We start from the raw sequence: 19,847 nt of genomic DNA, 5'->3' as shown, positions 1-19,847 counted from the left end.
TCATATCATTAATATTATCTATAACTATCGACTCAGTTATTATACCCTACACCTATAAATTGAGAAGCGTTTTATGAGTTTGTGCTGATGTTAGTAACAGCCAAAAATATTAGTGCTACACCCATCTTAAAGTATACAAATCGGCTCAAAATCTCTCTTCTTTTGATCCAAGGACGAAGCGTGTAAAAAATTGTTAAAATCGATCCATTGTTTCATTGTTAGTCAGTTATTTTCTAAGGGGGGCCTTATATGGGGGCTAGGCGAAATCGTGGACCGATATTGCCTATTTTCAATATCAAACAAACTACATCAACTATAAGTATCTGTGCAAAATTTCTGCTCGCTAGCTACTTCCATTTGAACTCTATCGTGTTTTCAACAGACAGACAGACGGACAGACATGGCTAGTCTTAGAATCTAATAAGGACCCAGAATATATATAATTTTATGGGTCTTAGACGAATATTTCAATGTGTTACAAACGGAATGACAAAAACAATATACCCCCTATCTATTTTGATAGTAGGTATAAAAATGTTGAAGAAAAATGTTTGCATTCCAAACTTTTACACAAAGGGAAAAGTAAATATACACGCCCGGTACCAAATTGACATAATATTCTTCAATAACTTCCGTTGTCAATAACATCCGTCATTACATTATGACAAAATTATGCAATGTTAATGTCGAAATTTAAAATTAATAAACAATAGTTGTCTAAAAGTTAAAAAAAACGTGCATAACATTTAGATTGCGACAACAAATTGTTGCAATATTGACAACGTTGCGTTGTCCACATTATATAGTGTTGTTGTACGTACTTGACAACGGATGTTATTAAAAAACTTCTTGCCGATTTGGAACCAGGAGTGTATATATTTTATAGTATAGTGTTTATTATTCTAATCCTTTCAGTGATGTTTTGTCTTCTAAGCATTTTGATAATTAGAACATTTTTTCAACATAAATTTCCGCGAAATTTGTCTATTGCAAGATGCTACTAACATGATACTATCCAGCAAAAAAAAAAAGCGAAAAAGAAGTCGAATTTACTTCATGGAAGTACTGAAAAAGATCTGAAGAAGTAATAATTTTAACACTTTTATTTCATTCCAAATGCACTACATCTGAAGTCATTCTCAGGAAGTGATATTGTACTATTATTATTTGACTCAAATTATATATACATAAATAAATATAAAAATAAATAATTATCAATTAAATTCCAAATCAAATAAGTTTAATTCCAAAAATTTCAGTACAAAAAATATACCTTTAATTACAAAAAAAATTGAATTTTTTTCGCTTCTTTAGAAGTCAATAAACATTATTTCCGAAGATTACTTAGTGCTACTTTTGAAGTGGTGATAAATGTTATTGTTTTGGAAGCACTTCGTTTTATTATTGCTGCGTAATGTCTCTAATCACAAGTTTTAAAGGATGTTACTTGTTGCATAAGCCATTTAATTTGCTTTTACTTATTATAATATTTTCTAAATATTTTGTTAAATTAGGCAAATGAAAAATATTTCAAATTATAGCAATATTGTTTCCCTGAAAAATAAACTTTCAGTTTTATATTTGAAAAAAAAAACTTTATAAATATTCAAAATTTTCCTGTTTAAATGTGCGATTTTAACGATTGATTTAACCTGTCAACATTGTTAATTTGCAAATTAATAAAGTCATTAATTAAACATAAAATATGGAAAAAGCAAATACATTTAAACAGAATTGCGTGAATATAAGTAAACATATACATAAATATTGCTAGTAATATTAAGTACATTTTGACAGTGACAGACAGTGGAAGGCAATAATATTTATAGAGGAAGTCAAAATTGTATATGACAAACATAAATTTTAAATTGTTTGCAAAATGTATAATATTGGCTGGGAGCAAAAATTATTTCCCTAGATTTTTTCAACATTTGCAGTTGACTACAAACATTTTACTATTAATTGAAGTCACTTAAAAGTTTCCAACCCACCTAATAAATAAATAAATAAATAATAAGCAACTCTATAAATGAAATCAGTCAAACATCATTAGCACAACATAAATTGCGTGTCATATAATTTAGAGAATATACTATAGAAGTATAGTATATTTACAACAGACACACTTAATGAGATAAATAATACATACACATATAAATATACATTAACAATCCACACTATATTTATGTTGTCTGCATACATTAGAGATACAATACAATTGTGCAACGTGCAACACCTCTATCCTGATAAGCATTATACATTTATCTGCAAGTAAAATCTACCACATTATGATAATAGTAATACCAGGGTGGAAGGCAGCAGTCAGCAAAAATTTTACCCTTAAAATTAGCTTTAGCTTTTAGCAGGTTATTGTTATTGTTGTTGTTGTTTTAAATATTATTGTTATTGTTTTGAAAAAAATATAATAATTTTCTTCTTTTTTTTGGAAAACGTAAGCAATGTGCTGTAGCTGAACACTTTTGCTGTTGTGCAGTTTAATTTATGCTTATTATTGCATAGAATCCGATTATTGTGTATAAAATTAAAACAAAACAAAAAAAATTATTTAAACACTATCAAACACACACGGAGACACACACTATAATTTACACTTGTTCGCATAATTAATGCAACTTGTACACACGCACTCAACTGTAGTCAAATAGTACTTGTTGCAGCTCAGCACACCGTAAAAACATTTAAACTACGACGTAATGCCGCCAATATTTAATATCACATTATATGCCACATGTATCTACAGTTAAATACGAAAACTAGTGGCATATAAATTTTACTAAACAAGACAGAGAGCGAGAGAAATGTAAAATGTTCCCTATTGAAGAAAACTTAAATAAAAGTGCCAAAAGCTATAAAAGAAAATTTTATAGCTTTCATACATCGATATATAATACCCTACATGGGTGAACCTGAATGCTAAGGTTATAAGAATTCTGGGATATATTTAAAATAAATCAATAAGCATCACACTTGGGTCCAGAAGTTAATAAACCCGATAGATAAACGGATGGAACAGTAGCATCAATATGTGTGTCTGTGTTACAAACACAAGCACAAACCTATTATACCCCAAACTATTATAGAGGACTTGGGTACGAAATGACTAGTTTTTTGTTAATTTTGCATAATTAAATTGAAAATGGAAAAACTATCACACTGTTTATGTGTCAGTCCGTCCATATGCCCATTTCGACAGTGTTTTTGTTGAACTGTGTTCATGCCTTTTGATAATGCCTTTACTTACTCTAGAGAATTTTGCGTAATAAATAATTAAGAAGAGATTTTTCCTTTTATATAAACTATCTAAAACAAGTAATGTTTATTTGGTGATTAATAAAGCGCTAAAATTACAAAAAAAATGATACAGCGGTTTTCGGTTTAAAGAATACCTATATAGAATATATAATAGACTATTGACTAGACTATAGACTAGACTACAGACTAGACTATAGACTAGACTATAGACTAGACTATAGACTAGACTATAGACTAGACCATAGACTAGACTATAGACTAGACTATAGACTAGACTATAGACTAGACTATAGACTAGACTATAGACTAGACTATAGACTAGACTATAGACTAGACCATAGACTAGACTATAGACTAGACTATAGACTAGACTATAGACTATACTATAGACTAGACTATAGACTAGACTATAGACTAGGCTATAGACTAGACTATAGACTAGACTATAGACTAGACTATAGACTAGACTATAGACTAGACTATAGACTAGACTATAGACTATATACTATAGACTACACTATAGACTTGACAATAGCTTAGACTATTTACTACACTATAGACTACACTGTAGAGTAGACTACAGACTAGACTATAGACTAGATTATAGACTAGACTGTAGACTAGCCTATAGACTAGTATATCATGTATTATATAATCAAAGAGAGAATATGGTCTGTAGTCGATTATAGACTGTAAACTAGACTATGGATACATTTATAGACGCGATTGTTAACTAGACTATAGATTATCTTGATATATACAAGAGAAGAACAAATGAGATAGAGTATCTTATTTTCTATATTCTAAGAACATTTCTTCCAATCCTACAGAAAAGTACTTCTGTAATCAGCAAATTGCATTGACAACACTTTTTCACACCCAGCTATATAGACACTATACTATTGTCAATTATTTTTGCTTTATTATTCTTTAGTCATTTTTTGTACATACATATGTACTAACGTAGACATAGTTTCTTCGAACAGCTTACAAAATAGGATTGAATTGTTAAAATTTCTGGCATTTTATCAAATGTCATAGAAGAAGAACTATGTACATACCTATACATATAAATAAAAACATATAAAGAAAATGCATTTGTTAAATATTTCTAACGTACAACATGTCGAAAACATATTCATGCATATTCATAGAACATAAACAGATAGTGGCACCGAAGAAGACAACCATACAATTGCTTCTAACCAACCAGTAGAAGACTGACTGACAAAAATTACAATGTGCGAAAAAATGACAGAGTTGTGTTTTCATTGCAATTGCATAAATTCCTCTAGTAGTAACACACACTTGTTGATCGTTGAGCTTGGTGTATGTTGACTGTTTTGTTGATTGGCTGGGGTAGCGTTGTACGATTGTTGTCTAGTTGCAGGAATGCAAGCATTTTAATCAAAAAATCAACAAGTTTTAAACTCATCATACCCAACTATATCAATGAAAATATATGTATATTTGGTATTGTATCACTTTTTTGCTTTTATTCATTTGCATCTCTTCGTTTTACGCCATTTAATTAAATTATTCTTTAGTTTTTGTTTTCGGTTTGTTGTATAGTTTATTTGAGTGGTTCATTTATGTTGTTTTTTAGATTGCATTTTGATAAATACTTTTAAATGTTTTTGTTAACAGAGAAAAAATCGCACATACATGAATTAAATAAATCTTATTTTAGATAATTTTCTAACAAACCGTTGACATTTTGCAATCATTTATTAAGTCATTCGTTCATGTGGCAGATTGTGGGTTTTTTTCGTTTTTTTTTGCCTCAAACAGAGTTGTAGATATACAAAATTATATTTGAGATACTTTGCATTCATATTGAAGATTTCATGTATCCTTATTAATATGTACACTTACCTGAAAAGAGAAAAATATAGAGATTATATAGTTATTGAAATTATTAGTTTAAATGAAACTATTCTATAATCTATAGTAAAATCTGTAGTGTAGTATATAGTTCTACCTATAGTTCAGTACATAGTGTAGTCTTTCATCTAGTCTATAGTCTATAGTCTATAGTCTAGTTTATAGTCTAGTCTATAGTCTAGTCTATAGTCTAGTCTATAGTCTAGTCTATAGTCTAGTCTATAGTCTAGTCTATAGTCTAGTCTATAGTCTAGTCTATAGTCTAGTCTATAGTCTAGTCTATAGTCTAGTCTATAGTCTAGTCTATAGTCTAGTCTATAGTCTAGTCTATAGTCTAGTCTATAGTCTAGTTTATAGTCTAGTCCATAGTCTAGTCTAGTCTAGTCTACAGTCTAGTCTATAGTCTAGTCTATAGTCTAGTCTATAGTCTAGTCTATAGTCTAGTCTATAGTCTAGTCTATAGTCTTGTCTATAGTCTAGTCTATAGTCTAGTCTACAGTCTAGTCTATAGTCTAGTCTATAGTCTAGTCTATAGTCTAGTCTATAGTCTAGTCCATAGTCTAGTCTAGTCTACAGTCTAGTCTATAGTCTAGTCTATATTCTAGTCTATAGTCTAGTCTATAGTCTAGTCTATAGTCTAGTCTACAGTCTAGTCTATAGTCTAGTCTACAGTCTAGTCTATAGTCTAGTCTATAGTCTAGTCTATAGTCTAGTCTATAGTCTAGTCTATAGTCTAGTCTATAGTCTAGTCTATAGTCTAGTCTATAGTCTAGTCTATAGTCTAGTCTATAGTCTAGTCTATAGTCTAGTCTATAGTCTAGTCTATAGTCTAGTCTATAGTCTAGTCTATAGTCTAGTCTATAGTCTAGTCTATAGTCTAGTCTATAGTCTAGTCTATAGTCTAGTCTATAGTCTAGTCTATAGTCTAGTTTATAGTCTAGTCCATAGTCTAGTCTAGTCTACAGTCTAGTCTATAGTCTAGTCTATAGTCTAGTCTATAGTCTAGTCTATAGTCTAGTCTATAGTCTAGTCTATAGTCTAGTCTATAGTCTAGTCTATAGTCTAGTCTATAGTCTAGTCTACAGTCTAGTCTATAGTCTAGTCTATAGTCTAGTCTATAGTCTATTCTATAGTCTAGTCTATAGTCTAGTCTATAGTCTAGTCTATAGTCTAGTCTATAGTAGTCTATAGTCTAGTCTATAGTCTAGTCTATAGTCTAGTCTATAGTCTAGTCTATAGTCTAGTCTATAGTCTAGTCTATAGTCTAGTCTATAGTCTAGTCTATAGTCTAGTCTATAGTCTAGTCTATAGTCTAGTCCATAGTCTAGTCTATAGTCTAGTCTATAGTCTAGTCTATAGTCCAGTCTATAGTCTAGTCTATAGTCTAGTCTATAGTCTAGTCTATAGTCTAGTCTATAGTCTAGTCTATAGTCTAGTCTATAGTCTAGTCTATTGTCTAGTCTATAGTCTATTCTATAGTCTAGTCTATAGTCTAGTCTATAGTCTAGTCTATAGTCTAGTCTATAGTCTAGTCTATAGTCTAGCCTATAGTCTAGTCTATAATCTAGTCTATAGTCTAGTCTATAGTCTAGTCTATAGTCTAGTCTATAGTCTATTCTATAGTCTAGTCTACAGTCTAGTCTATAGTCTAGTCAATAGTCTAGTCTATAGTCTAGTCTATAGTCTAGTCTATAGTCTAGTCTATAGTCTAGTCTATAGTCTAGTCTATAGTCTAGTCTATAGTCTAGTCTATAGTCTAGTCTATAGTCTAGTCTATAGTCTAGTCTATAGTCTAGTCTATAGTCTATAGTCTAGTCTATAGTCTAGTCTATAGTCTAGTCTATAGTCTAGTCTATAGTCTAGTCTATAGTCTAGTCTATAGTCTAGTCTATATTCCAGTCTATAGTCTAGTATATAGTCTAGTCTATAGTCTAGTCTATAGTCTAGTCAATAGAATGCTTTTTTGCAAACATCTGCCTATTGGTATATGTTTATGGGCTTAGCATGAATATAAAAACTTAATAATATTTCTTTATTTTATATTTGTAAAAAATGTACATATATACACATATTTGTGTATGAATGTTTGTTTGTATGTGGATAATTATTTACCCACTGGCGATATTTTCTAGCTGTGTCCAAAAACATTTACATGCTGCTGCATTTTGACAATATGACAGTTTATTATACTTTTTCACATTTAGATATTTTATTAAATTTTCTAGCTTAACGTGTCATTTATTTGATGATCGGAGGCAGAGATAGAAAAAGAAAAAAACAAATTTAACAAGTGTGACCATAAATTTAGTCACTTAGTAATTTAGAAACGTATAAGTTACGGTACGATTAAAACCCACAAGCACAAAGCAGAGCACACTGGCGTTTATGTGTAATTTTCTAAAACACCTTGTTGAAATCTAGAAATATGCATTTTATATGTATGCAAGATATATATGAAGATAGTGCATATTTACGTGCACATCGTATATACATATGGCGAAGAATAATGAACAGAGTCATATAGCCACAGTGAATACGATTTGATGTAACAAATCGTTTCATATGTGTGTTTAACTATGTGCAACATTTATCATCTTGAATTTTAGGGCGTTAATTTGATTTGCGAAATTCAATTTTTTATTGTGGGATAAATAATGCGTATTAAGGAGGAAAAAATATGACAATTATTAAGTTCATTAAGAGGCAGCATTAATATAAAAAATTTTCAAAATTTAAATAAATGATATTTTGTATATTTTATTTCAAGCAACTAGCATTGAGTGAGATACACACATGTGACAATATACGACATAATTATTTCAAACTAGAACTGAACTTGAACTGAACTAGAACTGAACTAGAACTGAACTAGAACTGAACTAGAACTGAACTAGAACTGAACTAGAACTGAACTAGAACTGAACTAGAACTGAACTAGAACTGAACTAGAACTGAACTAGAACTGAACTAGAACTGAACTAGAACTAAACTAGAACTGAACTAGAACTGAACTAGAACTGAACTAGAACTGAACTAGAACTGAACTAGAACTGAACTAGAACTGAACTAGAACTGAACTAGAACTGAACTAGAACTGAACTAGAACTGAACTAGAACTGAACTAGAACTGAACTAGAACTGAACTAGAACTGAACTAGAACTGAACTAGAACTGAACTAGAACTGAACTAGAACTGAACTAGAACTGAACTAGAACTGAACTAGAACTGAACTAGAACTGAACTAGAACTGAACTAGAACTGAACTAGAACTGAACTAGAACTGAACTAGAACTGAACTAGAACTGAACTAGAACTGAACTAGAACTGAACTAGAACTGAACTAGAACTGAACTAGAACTGAACTAGAACTGAACTAGAACTGAACTAGAACTGAACTAGAACTGAACTAGAACTGAACTAGAACTGAACTAGAACTGAACTAGAACTGAACTAGAACTGAACTAGAACTGAACTAGAACTGAACTAGAACTGAACTAGAACTGAACTAGAACTGAACTAGAACTGAACTAGAACTGAACTAGAACTGAACTAGAACTGAACTAGAACTGAACTAGAACTGAACTAGAACTGAACTAGAACTGAACTAGGACTGAACTAGAACTGAACTAGAACTGAACTAGAACTGAACTAGAACTGAACTAGAACTGAACTAGAACTGAACTAGAACTGAGCTAGAACTGAACTAGAACTGAACTAGAACTGAACTAGAACTGAACTAGAACTGAACTAGAACTGAACTAGAACTGAACTAGAACTGAACTAGAACTGAACTAGAACTGAACTAGAACTGAACTAGAACTGAACTAGAACTGAACTAGAACTGAACTAGAACTGAACTAGAACGAACTAGAACTGAACTAGTACTGAACTAGAACTAAATTAGAACTGAACTAGAACTGAACTAGAACTGAACTAGAACTGAACTAGAACTGAACTAGAACTGAACTAGAACTGAACTAGAACTGAACTAGAACTGAACTAGAACTGAACTAGAACTGAACTAGAACTGAACTAGAACTGAACTAGAACTGAACTAGAACTGAACTAGAACTGAACTAGAACTGAACTAGAACTGAACTAGAACTGAACTAGAACTGAACTAGAACTGAACTAGAACTGAACTAGAACTGAACTAGAACTGAACTAGAACTGAACTAGAACTGAACTAGAACTGAACTAGAACTGAACTAGAACTGAACTAGAACTGAACTAGAACTGAACTAGAACTGAACTAGAACTGAACTAGAACTGAACTAGATCTGAACTAGAACTGAACTAGAACTGAACGAGAACTGAAGTAGAACTGAACTAGAACTGAAATAGATTTTAATTTATTTACTTATTAATCAAGGAAGTTATACAAAAAATTTAGACTATAGACTACACCATAGATTAGACTATAGACTAGACTATAGACTAGACTATAGACTAGACTATAGACTAGACTATAGACTAGACTATAGACTAGACTATATACTAGACTATAGACTAGACTATAGACTAGACTATAGACTAGACTATAGACTAGACTATAGACTAGACTATAGACTAGACTATAGACTAGACTATAGACTAGACTATAGACTAGACTATAGACTAGACTATAGACTAGACTATAGACTAGACTATAGACTAGACTATAGACTAGACTATAGACTAGACTATAGACTAGACTATAGACTAGACTATAGACTAGACTATAGACTAGACTATAGACTAGACTATAGACTAGACTATAGACTAGACTATAGACTAGACTATAGACTAGACTATAGACTAGACTATAGACTAGACTATAGACTAGACTATAGACTAGACTATAGACTAGACTATAACTAGACTACTAAACCCGCTTAGCCTTTGGGTTTTATAATATAGTTTTTTCCGTTTCTCTAATTTTACATACTTTCAAGCAGTTGTGATTGTATTTAAAATATTTTAGAAAAAAAATCAATGCAATAATGTTATTTTAACGAGCAACCTCTGTTCAGATAAGTAACCAGAGAACCAACTAAAAATACAAACTCATTAAATGTAAAAGATTTTGCTATCTGTGTGAAATACATAGATATACAAACAAATACACATTACTTGTATTTCATACGAAACGTATGAAAAGAAAATTCATGAGGAATTTAATTAAATATTTTAAAATACATAGATTTTTCTAAAATAGCCCGGAAGTTTTAAAGGGAGTTAATAAGTACATTTCTATGTTGAAATTGTATGGGTAAAAAATGTATGTATTTGGTTTCATAAAGAAAAATAAAGCAAAGAAATTCAAAATCTTCTTTTCAGTACTAAATTACTAATACGGGACAGTATCTTTTTTATGCCGGAATATGTATGTTAACATACCAACAAATGCTCATTGAAACACTCAAACTTACATACATAGATTATATACCCTTAAAATACTTTCCATAGTAAAACAAATGATTTTTGCAGTATCTGTATTGTTTTAAAAGGATATGCTAGTGTTATTTTTTTAATAAAATACCACATTGCTAATGTGCTTAAACTGAAGATACAAAACACAATACAAATCGAAATACTATACAGCTAGAAGTACATATATTGTAGTGGAGAATTAAACACAATACAACAGCTCTTAATGTTTGTTATCATTTAGGTATTCCATTTAGCCTCAGAAATCTGCTTAAATACACATTTGCATACAAATACATTACTTACAAGCATACTTGCAAACTTAAACATGTTCTTCAATTGGTATCGATGAAAAATGCTTTTCTCTGTCTATCAACGCCTCTGACAATACATTTGTTCAATGGACACTGCCTTAAGTAGAATAACATACCTAGAGTACTTTTAGTTAAACAACAAACTCCTTTGAAAAATTAAGGTGTTAGTAACTGATTTCCATATCGAACAGACGAAAAAAAAAAACAAAAGAAATGTTTGAAACGTCTACTCGTACTTTCATTGTCCAAAGGTAAGTGAATCAATGAAAAGCCAACATGAATGTTTAGATACTTCTGTATCTACTCAAAGCACATTCCGAAATATCAACATATACTAAAAAATACCTACAGGTTACTCAGAAAAGATATTTTCTGTAAAAGAAAGTAGGAGGATCTAAATTAAATAACCTAAAACTATAACTGAACAAGAATGAAATAGAATTGAACTAGAACCTAACTAAAATTTAATTAGAACTCAACTAGATATCAATAAGAACTGAACTAGAACTGAACTAGAACTGAACTAGAACTGAACTAGAACTGAACTAGAACTGAACTAGAACTGAACTAGAACTGAACTAGAACTGAACTAGAACTGAACTAGAACTGAACTAGAACTGAACTAGAACTGACCTAGAACTGAACTAGAACTGAACTAGAACTGAACTAGAACTGAACTAGAACTGAACTAGAACTGAACTAGAACTGAACTAGAACTGAACTAGAACTAGAACTGAACTAGAACTGAACTAGAACTGAACTAGAACTGAACTAGAACTGAACTAGAACTGAACTAGAACTGAACTAGAACTGAACTAGAACTGAACTAGAACTGAACTAGAACTGAACTAGAACTGAACTAGAACTGAACTAGAACTGAACTAGAACTGAACTAGAACTGAACTAGAACTGAACTAGAACTGAACTAGAACTGAACTAGAACTGAACTAGAACTGAACTAGAACTGAACTAGAACTGAACTAGAACTGAACTAGAACTGAACTAGAACTGAACTAGAACTGAACTAGAACTGAACTAGAACTGAACTAGAACTAACTAGAACTGAACTAGAACTGAACTAGAACTGAACTAGAACTGAACTAGAACTGAACTAGAACTGAACTAGAACTGAACTAGAACTGAACGAGAACTGAACTAGAACTAGAACTGAACTAGAACTGAACTAGAACTGAACTAGAACTGAACTAGAACTGAACTAGAACTGAACTAGAACTGAACTAGAACTGATCTGAACTAGAACTTAACTATAACTGTACTAGAACACTCAACTCTCAAGCATTGTTATACTTACAAATTTGATACAGGAAAAATGAGAAGTGAATAGTAAGCATCAATTTGCCATAAAATACACTGGGGAATAAGTAACTCTGCGAAGTATTTAAATAAGAATAAATCGTTTATATGTTAGGATGCATTTAATGATAAAGTTCAAATCTGCGTTTGGATGACTTTGGCACGTTAAATAACGCATTTTTAATGAAACCCTTTGAAAAATAAATGCTAAATACCTTCTAATAGCAATTGTATTATAGAAGCTTAAACAAAACATATGAACAATAGGTAAATCTATACATTTCAAAGGATTTTCTTTTTATTCAAAGTAACTTTTAATAGCAGCGCTTTTAAAGAATTAATTAAAATAAAGATTGATGTATGGAGAAAATTCAAGGATATAAGCAAGTTCACAGAACCATATTTTATTTAAGAACCATATTTTATAAAGAACATATTATTCTAAAATGTTCTTTATTGCCCTTTGTTGCCATAAGTATAAAAAATGATCATTACTGCATTTAAATTTGAAGTAGATTTTTTCTTACATTCCCCCTATTTAATTTGTATTCACAATTTATTAATTCCATTTAAATGAATTAATTCATTTTCAACTTGATTGGTATTGCATTACATACAATGGTACCTTAATATCTCTGATTTTAAGAGAATTAAACATGAATGGTATTGTATTAAGGTATGAATGGTTTGAATAGTTATTGTGTTTAAGAGAACTCCTATTGCATTTATATGTATATATGTATATATTAAATGAAATAATGTGTATGATTTCCCCATATATATATTGCACAATGGAAAAAAGTCGTATAAATGTATTTTGAAAAAAGTGCATTACCCACATATTATAGAATTGTTTTATTAGCAAAAAAAATACATTTTTTATATAAAATTTTTACTTTATCACCCCATAGTGTTTATTATTGGATTGAAAATGTTTTAGTATATTCAGCAAGAGTATGAGTGTTTTCATGTACTTTACAGATTTATTTTTATTTAACTTAAAAAAATATATACATACAGAAATTAAATAAATGAAAATAAAGAACAAAAAACAACAAATTCAAAAGTAAAACGCATGTGTTAACAGTAATTACAGAAACTCTTACTTGGAATGTTTATTGAAATTGTTTAAAAGATTAATATAAAACTGTTTTTTATTTATTTTGTTTTTAAACCAAACAACAACATTAAGCAGGAAGGATATAACTACACATAAAACAAGCAAGAGTGTTGTATTCAGTAATGCCGAATCCTATGTACCCATATGATAAAGATTTTTAAAAGGTTTTGCAGAATAAGATTAAAGTTTGTCTATAAATGTCGGATGGTGACGGACGCAAAGACGGTCGGACGGTTATGTCTATATTGTATATGAATCTAATAAGGATCAAGAATATAAATATTTATTTGCTTAAGTCTTAAACCGATATTTCGATGTGTTAGATATGAAATGATGACAGGTATAAAAATATATAAAGGGATTATAAAGCCAAATATACACATATGCACATATAATCTCATATTAAGGCAAACATACATATACATATATGGAAAAAATACTTGAGAAATTAAAAATAATTTTCCCTCTCTTTTTCAGTTCATGTTTAAATTAAAATTATTATACATTTACAAATTAAACAAATATTATGAAAATTTTGTGACTGGACTAGAACTGAAGCAGAACTGAAGTAGAACTAGAACTGAACTAAAACTGAACTAGAACTAAACTAGAACTGAACTAGAACTGAACTAGAACTGAACTAGAACTGAACTAGAACTGAACTAGAACTGAACTAGAACTGAGCTAGAACTGAACTAGAACTGAACTAGAACTGAACTAGAACTGAACTAGAACTGAACTAGAACTGAACTAGAACTGAACTAGAACGGAACTAGAACTGAACTAGAACTGAACTAGAACTTAACTAGAACTGAACTAGAACTGAACTAGAACTGAACTAGAACTGAACTAGAACTGAACTAGTACTGAACTAGAACTGAACTAGAACTGAACTAAAACTGAACTAGAACTGAACTAGAACTGAACTAGAACTGAACTAGAACTGAACTAGAACTGAACTAGAACTGAACTAGAACTGAACTAGAACTGAACTAGAACTGAACTAGAACTGAACTAGAACTGAACTAGAACTGAACTAGAACTGAACTAGAACTGAACTAGAACTGAACTAGAACTGAACTAGAACTGAACTAGAACTGAACTAGAACTGAACTAGAACTGAACTAGAACTGAACTAGAACTGAACTAGAACTGAACTAGAACTGAACTAGAACTGAACTAGAACTGAACTAGAACTGAACTAGAACTGAACTAGAACTGAACTAGAACTGAACTAGAACTGAACTAGAACTGAACTAGAACTGAACTAGAACTGAACTAGAACTGAACTAGAACTGAACTAGAACTGAACTAGAACTGAACTAGAACTGAACTAGAACTGAACTAGAACTGAACTAGAACTGAACTAGAACTGAACTAGAACTGAACTAGAACTGAACTAGAACTGAACTAGAACTGAACTAGAACTGAACTAGAACTGAACTAGAACTGAACTAGAACTGAACTAGAACTGAACTAGAACTGAACTAGAACTGAACTAGAACTGAACTAGAACTGAACTAGAACTGAACTAGAACTGAACTAGAACTGAAAGAAAACTGAACTAACTGAACTAGAACTGAACTAGAACTGAACTAGAACTGAACTAGAACTGAACTAGAACTGAACTAGAACTGAACTAGAACTGAACTAGAACTGAACTAGAACTAACTAACTGAACTAGAACTGAAGAACTGAACTAGAACTGAACTAGAACTGAACTAGAACTGAACTAGAACTGAACTAGAACTGAACTAAACTGAACTAGAACTGAACTAGAACTGAACTAGAACTGAACTAGAACTGAACTAGAACTGAACTAGAACTGAACTAGAACTGAACTAGAACTGAACTAGAACTGAACTAGAACTGAACTAGAACTGAACTAGAACTGAACTAGAACTGAACTTGAACTGAACTAGAATTGAACTAGAACTGAACTAGAACTTAACTAGAACTGAACTAGAACTGAACTAGAATTGAACTAGAACTGAACTAGAACTGAACTAGAACTGAACTAGAACTGAACTAGAACTGAACTAGCTTAGGATTAAATCATTGGTAGATGGAGGGTTATGTTTAAATAACTTTAAACAGACCTATACGTAATTGTGTATTTAACATTTTAATATAAATAATGATGATATGCTGTTATTTTTTTAACAAATAATTTCTACTTATATGATTAGTTTTACATTTCCTTCACATTTTCCATTACACGGTTGAATGGCTTATTTCCTAAAACTAATATTTCTAATATTTGATTGTCAATATATTACTTATTAAAACTTACTGTATTGAAAATATCTGCAATAACTACTTGTAAATTAAAAATTAATTTCTAATTGATTTTCGGACTCATATTGAAAAAATATAGAAATAGAATTTAAATGATAATGGATCATTTTACATTTATAGAAAATTTAAAAATACAAAATTGAAAAAATACAGACACAATATCCTTTAAATAGAGTAAAATAACATTTTCAATAATAATTACTTTTCTTTCATTTTACATACATATTTATTTGCAGTCAGGCATGCATGCATGCGTAATAAATGCATAATGCATTTTGCAGATATATGTATGTGTATCTATGTGTTTGTAACTGTTGTTGTGTTTAATAAATAAGGCTTTTTGTTGTTGTGCTATATTTTTTTTTTGTTTTGTCTGTAACAACAAATACTCATTTATCTTTATATATTTTCTTTCAATTCAAAATTACGTTTGTTGTGAGTTGTTTTTTTTTAATTTTTTTTTTTTTTTTGTAAATTTTGCATTAAGGAACAACATCATTTGCACCATCATCAATTTTTATATTACGAAGAGATGTATGTTTTTCACTCCCAGATAGACTATATGAAATAATAGTACAGCTTGGAAAATAAATATAGCGTCTCTATAACCACTATATGTTTGCTTGAGTTAAATATCTTTAAACTTTTATTTCATGATATTTCGTCTTTTGTTTGAAGTAAATTTTGCTTTTAAACTCAATTTATATTGATTAAAATCGATTTTCAGATAATAATAATTCCCTTTATATTCGACTGCTATTTACAGACAGCATCTCTGTAAATTTTATATTTGATATGTATTTACAATACATACATACATACATTTGTACATGTATGCAGATTATCATTTCAATCTAGTTAATACTTTATTGCAGTTATAGAATCAACTTATATGCATTTTCTCATTCTAACTTTTCTAAATTTCGAAAAGTTGTTTTCTATTTTTGCTGTGTTTTTTTCCTCTATCTTCTATTCATTTATTTCTGTTGTAAATAACCAATGCCAATAGCTTTTGTAATGGATTTGTAGCTTTGATATTCGTTTGAAGTTGAGCTGTGATGTTGTAACATTGAATACAATTTACAGATACACTGATATGTATTAGTATTATTGGCACAATCGATGCAATACACTCTATCTCAAAAAAAAAAGAAAGAGAGAAAAAATACTAACTTTAGTAAAAACAAAGAAAATTTTCTATTTAATGAAATTTTTCCAAAAACTTTCTATAAAAACAAATTTTTTGTAAAATTTTTCAAAAGAAACAAAATTAATCAAAATTTGCGACAATTTTTACTATAATGACAATTTGAAAAAAGTTTAAATAAAAACCAAATCACCACCACAACTTACGTATATGGAATTCCAGAATACGTGCACTCTGCTCAAGTACTTGAGCTATTTAATCTCTGAACATTGCTGTCTCATTGATTACCTTTCGCGGTGCACAAATATCACTTCCCTTTAATACCATGGGATTGACTCTGTTAAGTCGGCAACAGCGTTAAGAGACGTAACCGGTAGACCGTAGTACGAATCCATTAAATGAGCAGAGACTTTGTTCTTACTCACTGGAACACACTGTGGTAAATCTTGCGCCCTCCCACCGGGCATATATCCTTGATGAGTATCACATCATGCTGTATTGCAATCCGGGGGTAGATAGGTGATACCTTCCGGGACTATAAATTGGTGTTGACAATTTACGGCCTAGTCCTTACATAAATTGAAAAGAAGTCGAACCGGAGCGCCACATAATCTGGTACTACGGATGGCCAGTTGCCCGCAGGACTATGCCCTGGCTGGTCAGTTGGTTGTGGTTTCGTCGGGATCCACGTAGTGGCTGTGGTTAAACCGCAAATCGTGGGGAGAGGGTTACTTGGTTAAAAGACTGCAACACGTTGAATATGATTTTCATGGTACATTTCTGTTATCGTTCCTAGATGCTGGAGCGATACGAATTACAGAGCATGACTAAGGATTAATAAAATGTTGGACTTGAGCTAATAATGAAGAGATTGGATATACGAGGTGGAGTTTTCTGAAGTTTCTGATGTCTTCTTGCTACCTGCGTGTAAGAAACACAAAGGGGCAGTGGTTAGTTTTTTTAAGTACCACCGTGAAATAAGGCCAAGTACTCACGTAAAGCCCTTCGGCTTCGTATGTAAATCTGACATGAACAATAAAGGAAAATTCAATGATGACATTTGTTTAAGACACTTTTCAACCATCGCCATTCACCAACCACACATTCCACATTCATAAGAGCAAAACATACGACACTCTTAATCTAGGAATACGGGTTGGCAAGGCCCTTATATCGCTGCCTCATATACAATTAATACCAACTCATCTCCAACGCTTCGGTGCTGTTAGCATCTGTGAAACAGCACTGAACTTATCCCGAATAATAGACTTTACTGCTAATCACTCTTTCTGTGAATTTAGGTTTAAATCACATTCAATATGTGGATCTTGAAGGAACCTCTACCAACTGATCAGACAGGATACAGTCCTGCGAGAAACTAGCCACCCACCACTAGATTATATTGTTCTCTGATCAGACCTTATGTCCAATCTTTTCAAAGAATAGTCGGTAAGTGAAATAACCAGCATATCGTTGCATTGGGTCATACGTCAAGTAAGCAGCAATTTGGCCAGTTTATTTCTGTAGTATATCCTTTTTCAGGCACTTACTTTAATTTTGGGAAATTTTGAAACGAAATTTTGACATGATAACACCTACAGAGTTAAATTTTGGAACTGAGTTCGGAATAAAGGTGTCATACATCTCTTAAATCTACAAGTGAATCTAAGTGACCGCATCTATTTAAATTTAAACTTTTATGCTAAACACTGAGTACGTTTTCATTAAAAATTATCCAAACATTTCTTAATATTTACGAAATTGTTTCGTAACATATCCGAAATTGTACGTAATGTTTACGTTTTAAATGCATAAAATTTTTAGAAACAATTTTGTTTATTTTAGGAAATATTTTTTAAGTTACATTTTAAAATATGTTGTTGTTATTTCAGTTAATAATTAAAATATTTCGTGTTATAAACGAAATTTTCGTAAATATAACGGGAAGAGTAGTACCATTATTTTTTTATTAAGTTAATCTTGGATTATTTTTAGTGTAGTATATTTGTTATCTGCATCATTTGTTGGTTGTTATCAATATATTAGAGAATCCCCTTTTTTAAAGAATTTTCTCCCTCGAAAAATAAAATTTCTTTAAATAAAATTTAATTTTGCAATTTTGTTAATAAGCAGCAGTAGAAGCACTAGTACATAGTAATAGTCAATGTGATCTGTAATCAAAGGATAGGCAATCATCCAATGTGATTGAGAAATTCTAACACATGCTCATATAAAACACAAACGTATTTCTGTACATATTCTTTTACAAATGTGTTCAACTAAATATAACACTCAATGCATCTATTGATTTACAAATGCTTTTTGCCTTTTTGTTGTTTTGTCTATAGTTAACCATATATTTTTTCTAACTAGCATAGTAATTTTCACTATTTGTTTTTCTCTACTTCGAAACGAATTTATCTTCTTCATAAAAAAGAAAAGAAAACAGGTCTGGTTTAGGGCTAAAATGAAAACTAGTAAAGGCTTTTATTTTATGATCTAGCAATGATTGTGTATAAAGTATTTTTACTATATTCACTGTAGTATGTTTGCAAGACTTTTTAACTACAACTTTTTATGTTGGTTGTAAGCATTAATGTATTTTTTTTTGTAATTGTAAGAAATGTTGTAAAATGTAAAGACTGTAATAGTATTTAAGAGCAAAAAAGATAAAACTTACCATTTCGATTTTCACTGTCAGCCGGTTTCATTTGTATAGGATGATGCATCTGTTGGAATGAAAAATAAGAAAAAGATGTTAAAATGTCAAATTTTTATAAAAAAATATGTTAATTTGAAAATATTGAAAAATTTAAAAAAAAAATCGACCATCGGACACATTTTTTGACTAGACACAACCCTAGTCTTCTTCTATACCAAAATTTCAACTTCACAAGTGTTAAATTCTTTAACAAATTTTAATAAATTTTTGCAAAAATTTCTTATCTTCTAATACCAATTGTATTATTAATGTTCAACTATTTTTTTCTCTTCAAATGGATTTTATAACAAAATTTCTTTAATGCAAAATTTTACAGAAAAAAAGGAAAAAATAAACATAAAAATATTGAAATATTCTTGCATTTG

The 19,847-nt window shown here is 30.5% G+C and overlaps 1 protein-coding gene across 1 annotated transcript in view; it reads right to left on the bottom strand.

The window, feature by feature from the left end:
• The window catches only part of LOC111679700 (CUGBP Elav-like family member 1), a 136,737-nt gene extending 117,250 nt beyond the window's left edge, over positions 1 to 19,487 (bottom strand). Inside the window, exon 1 of the mRNA XM_023441304.2 lies at positions 19,441 to 19,487. Coding sequence (XP_023297072.2) covers positions 19,441 to 19,471 — 31 coding nt within the window. The 5' untranslated portion in view covers positions 19,472 to 19,487. The remainder of the gene's footprint in view (positions 1 to 19,440) is intronic.
• Between the last annotated feature and the right edge of the window lie 360 nt (positions 19,488 to 19,847).

This window comes from Lucilia cuprina, chromosome 2 (genome assembly GCF_022045245.1).
Source record: "Lucilia cuprina isolate Lc7/37 chromosome 2, ASM2204524v1, whole genome shotgun sequence".
NCBI lineage: Eukaryota > Metazoa > Arthropoda > Insecta > Diptera > Calliphoridae > Lucilia > Lucilia cuprina.
This window is presented reverse-complemented; position numbering and strand designations above follow the sequence as displayed.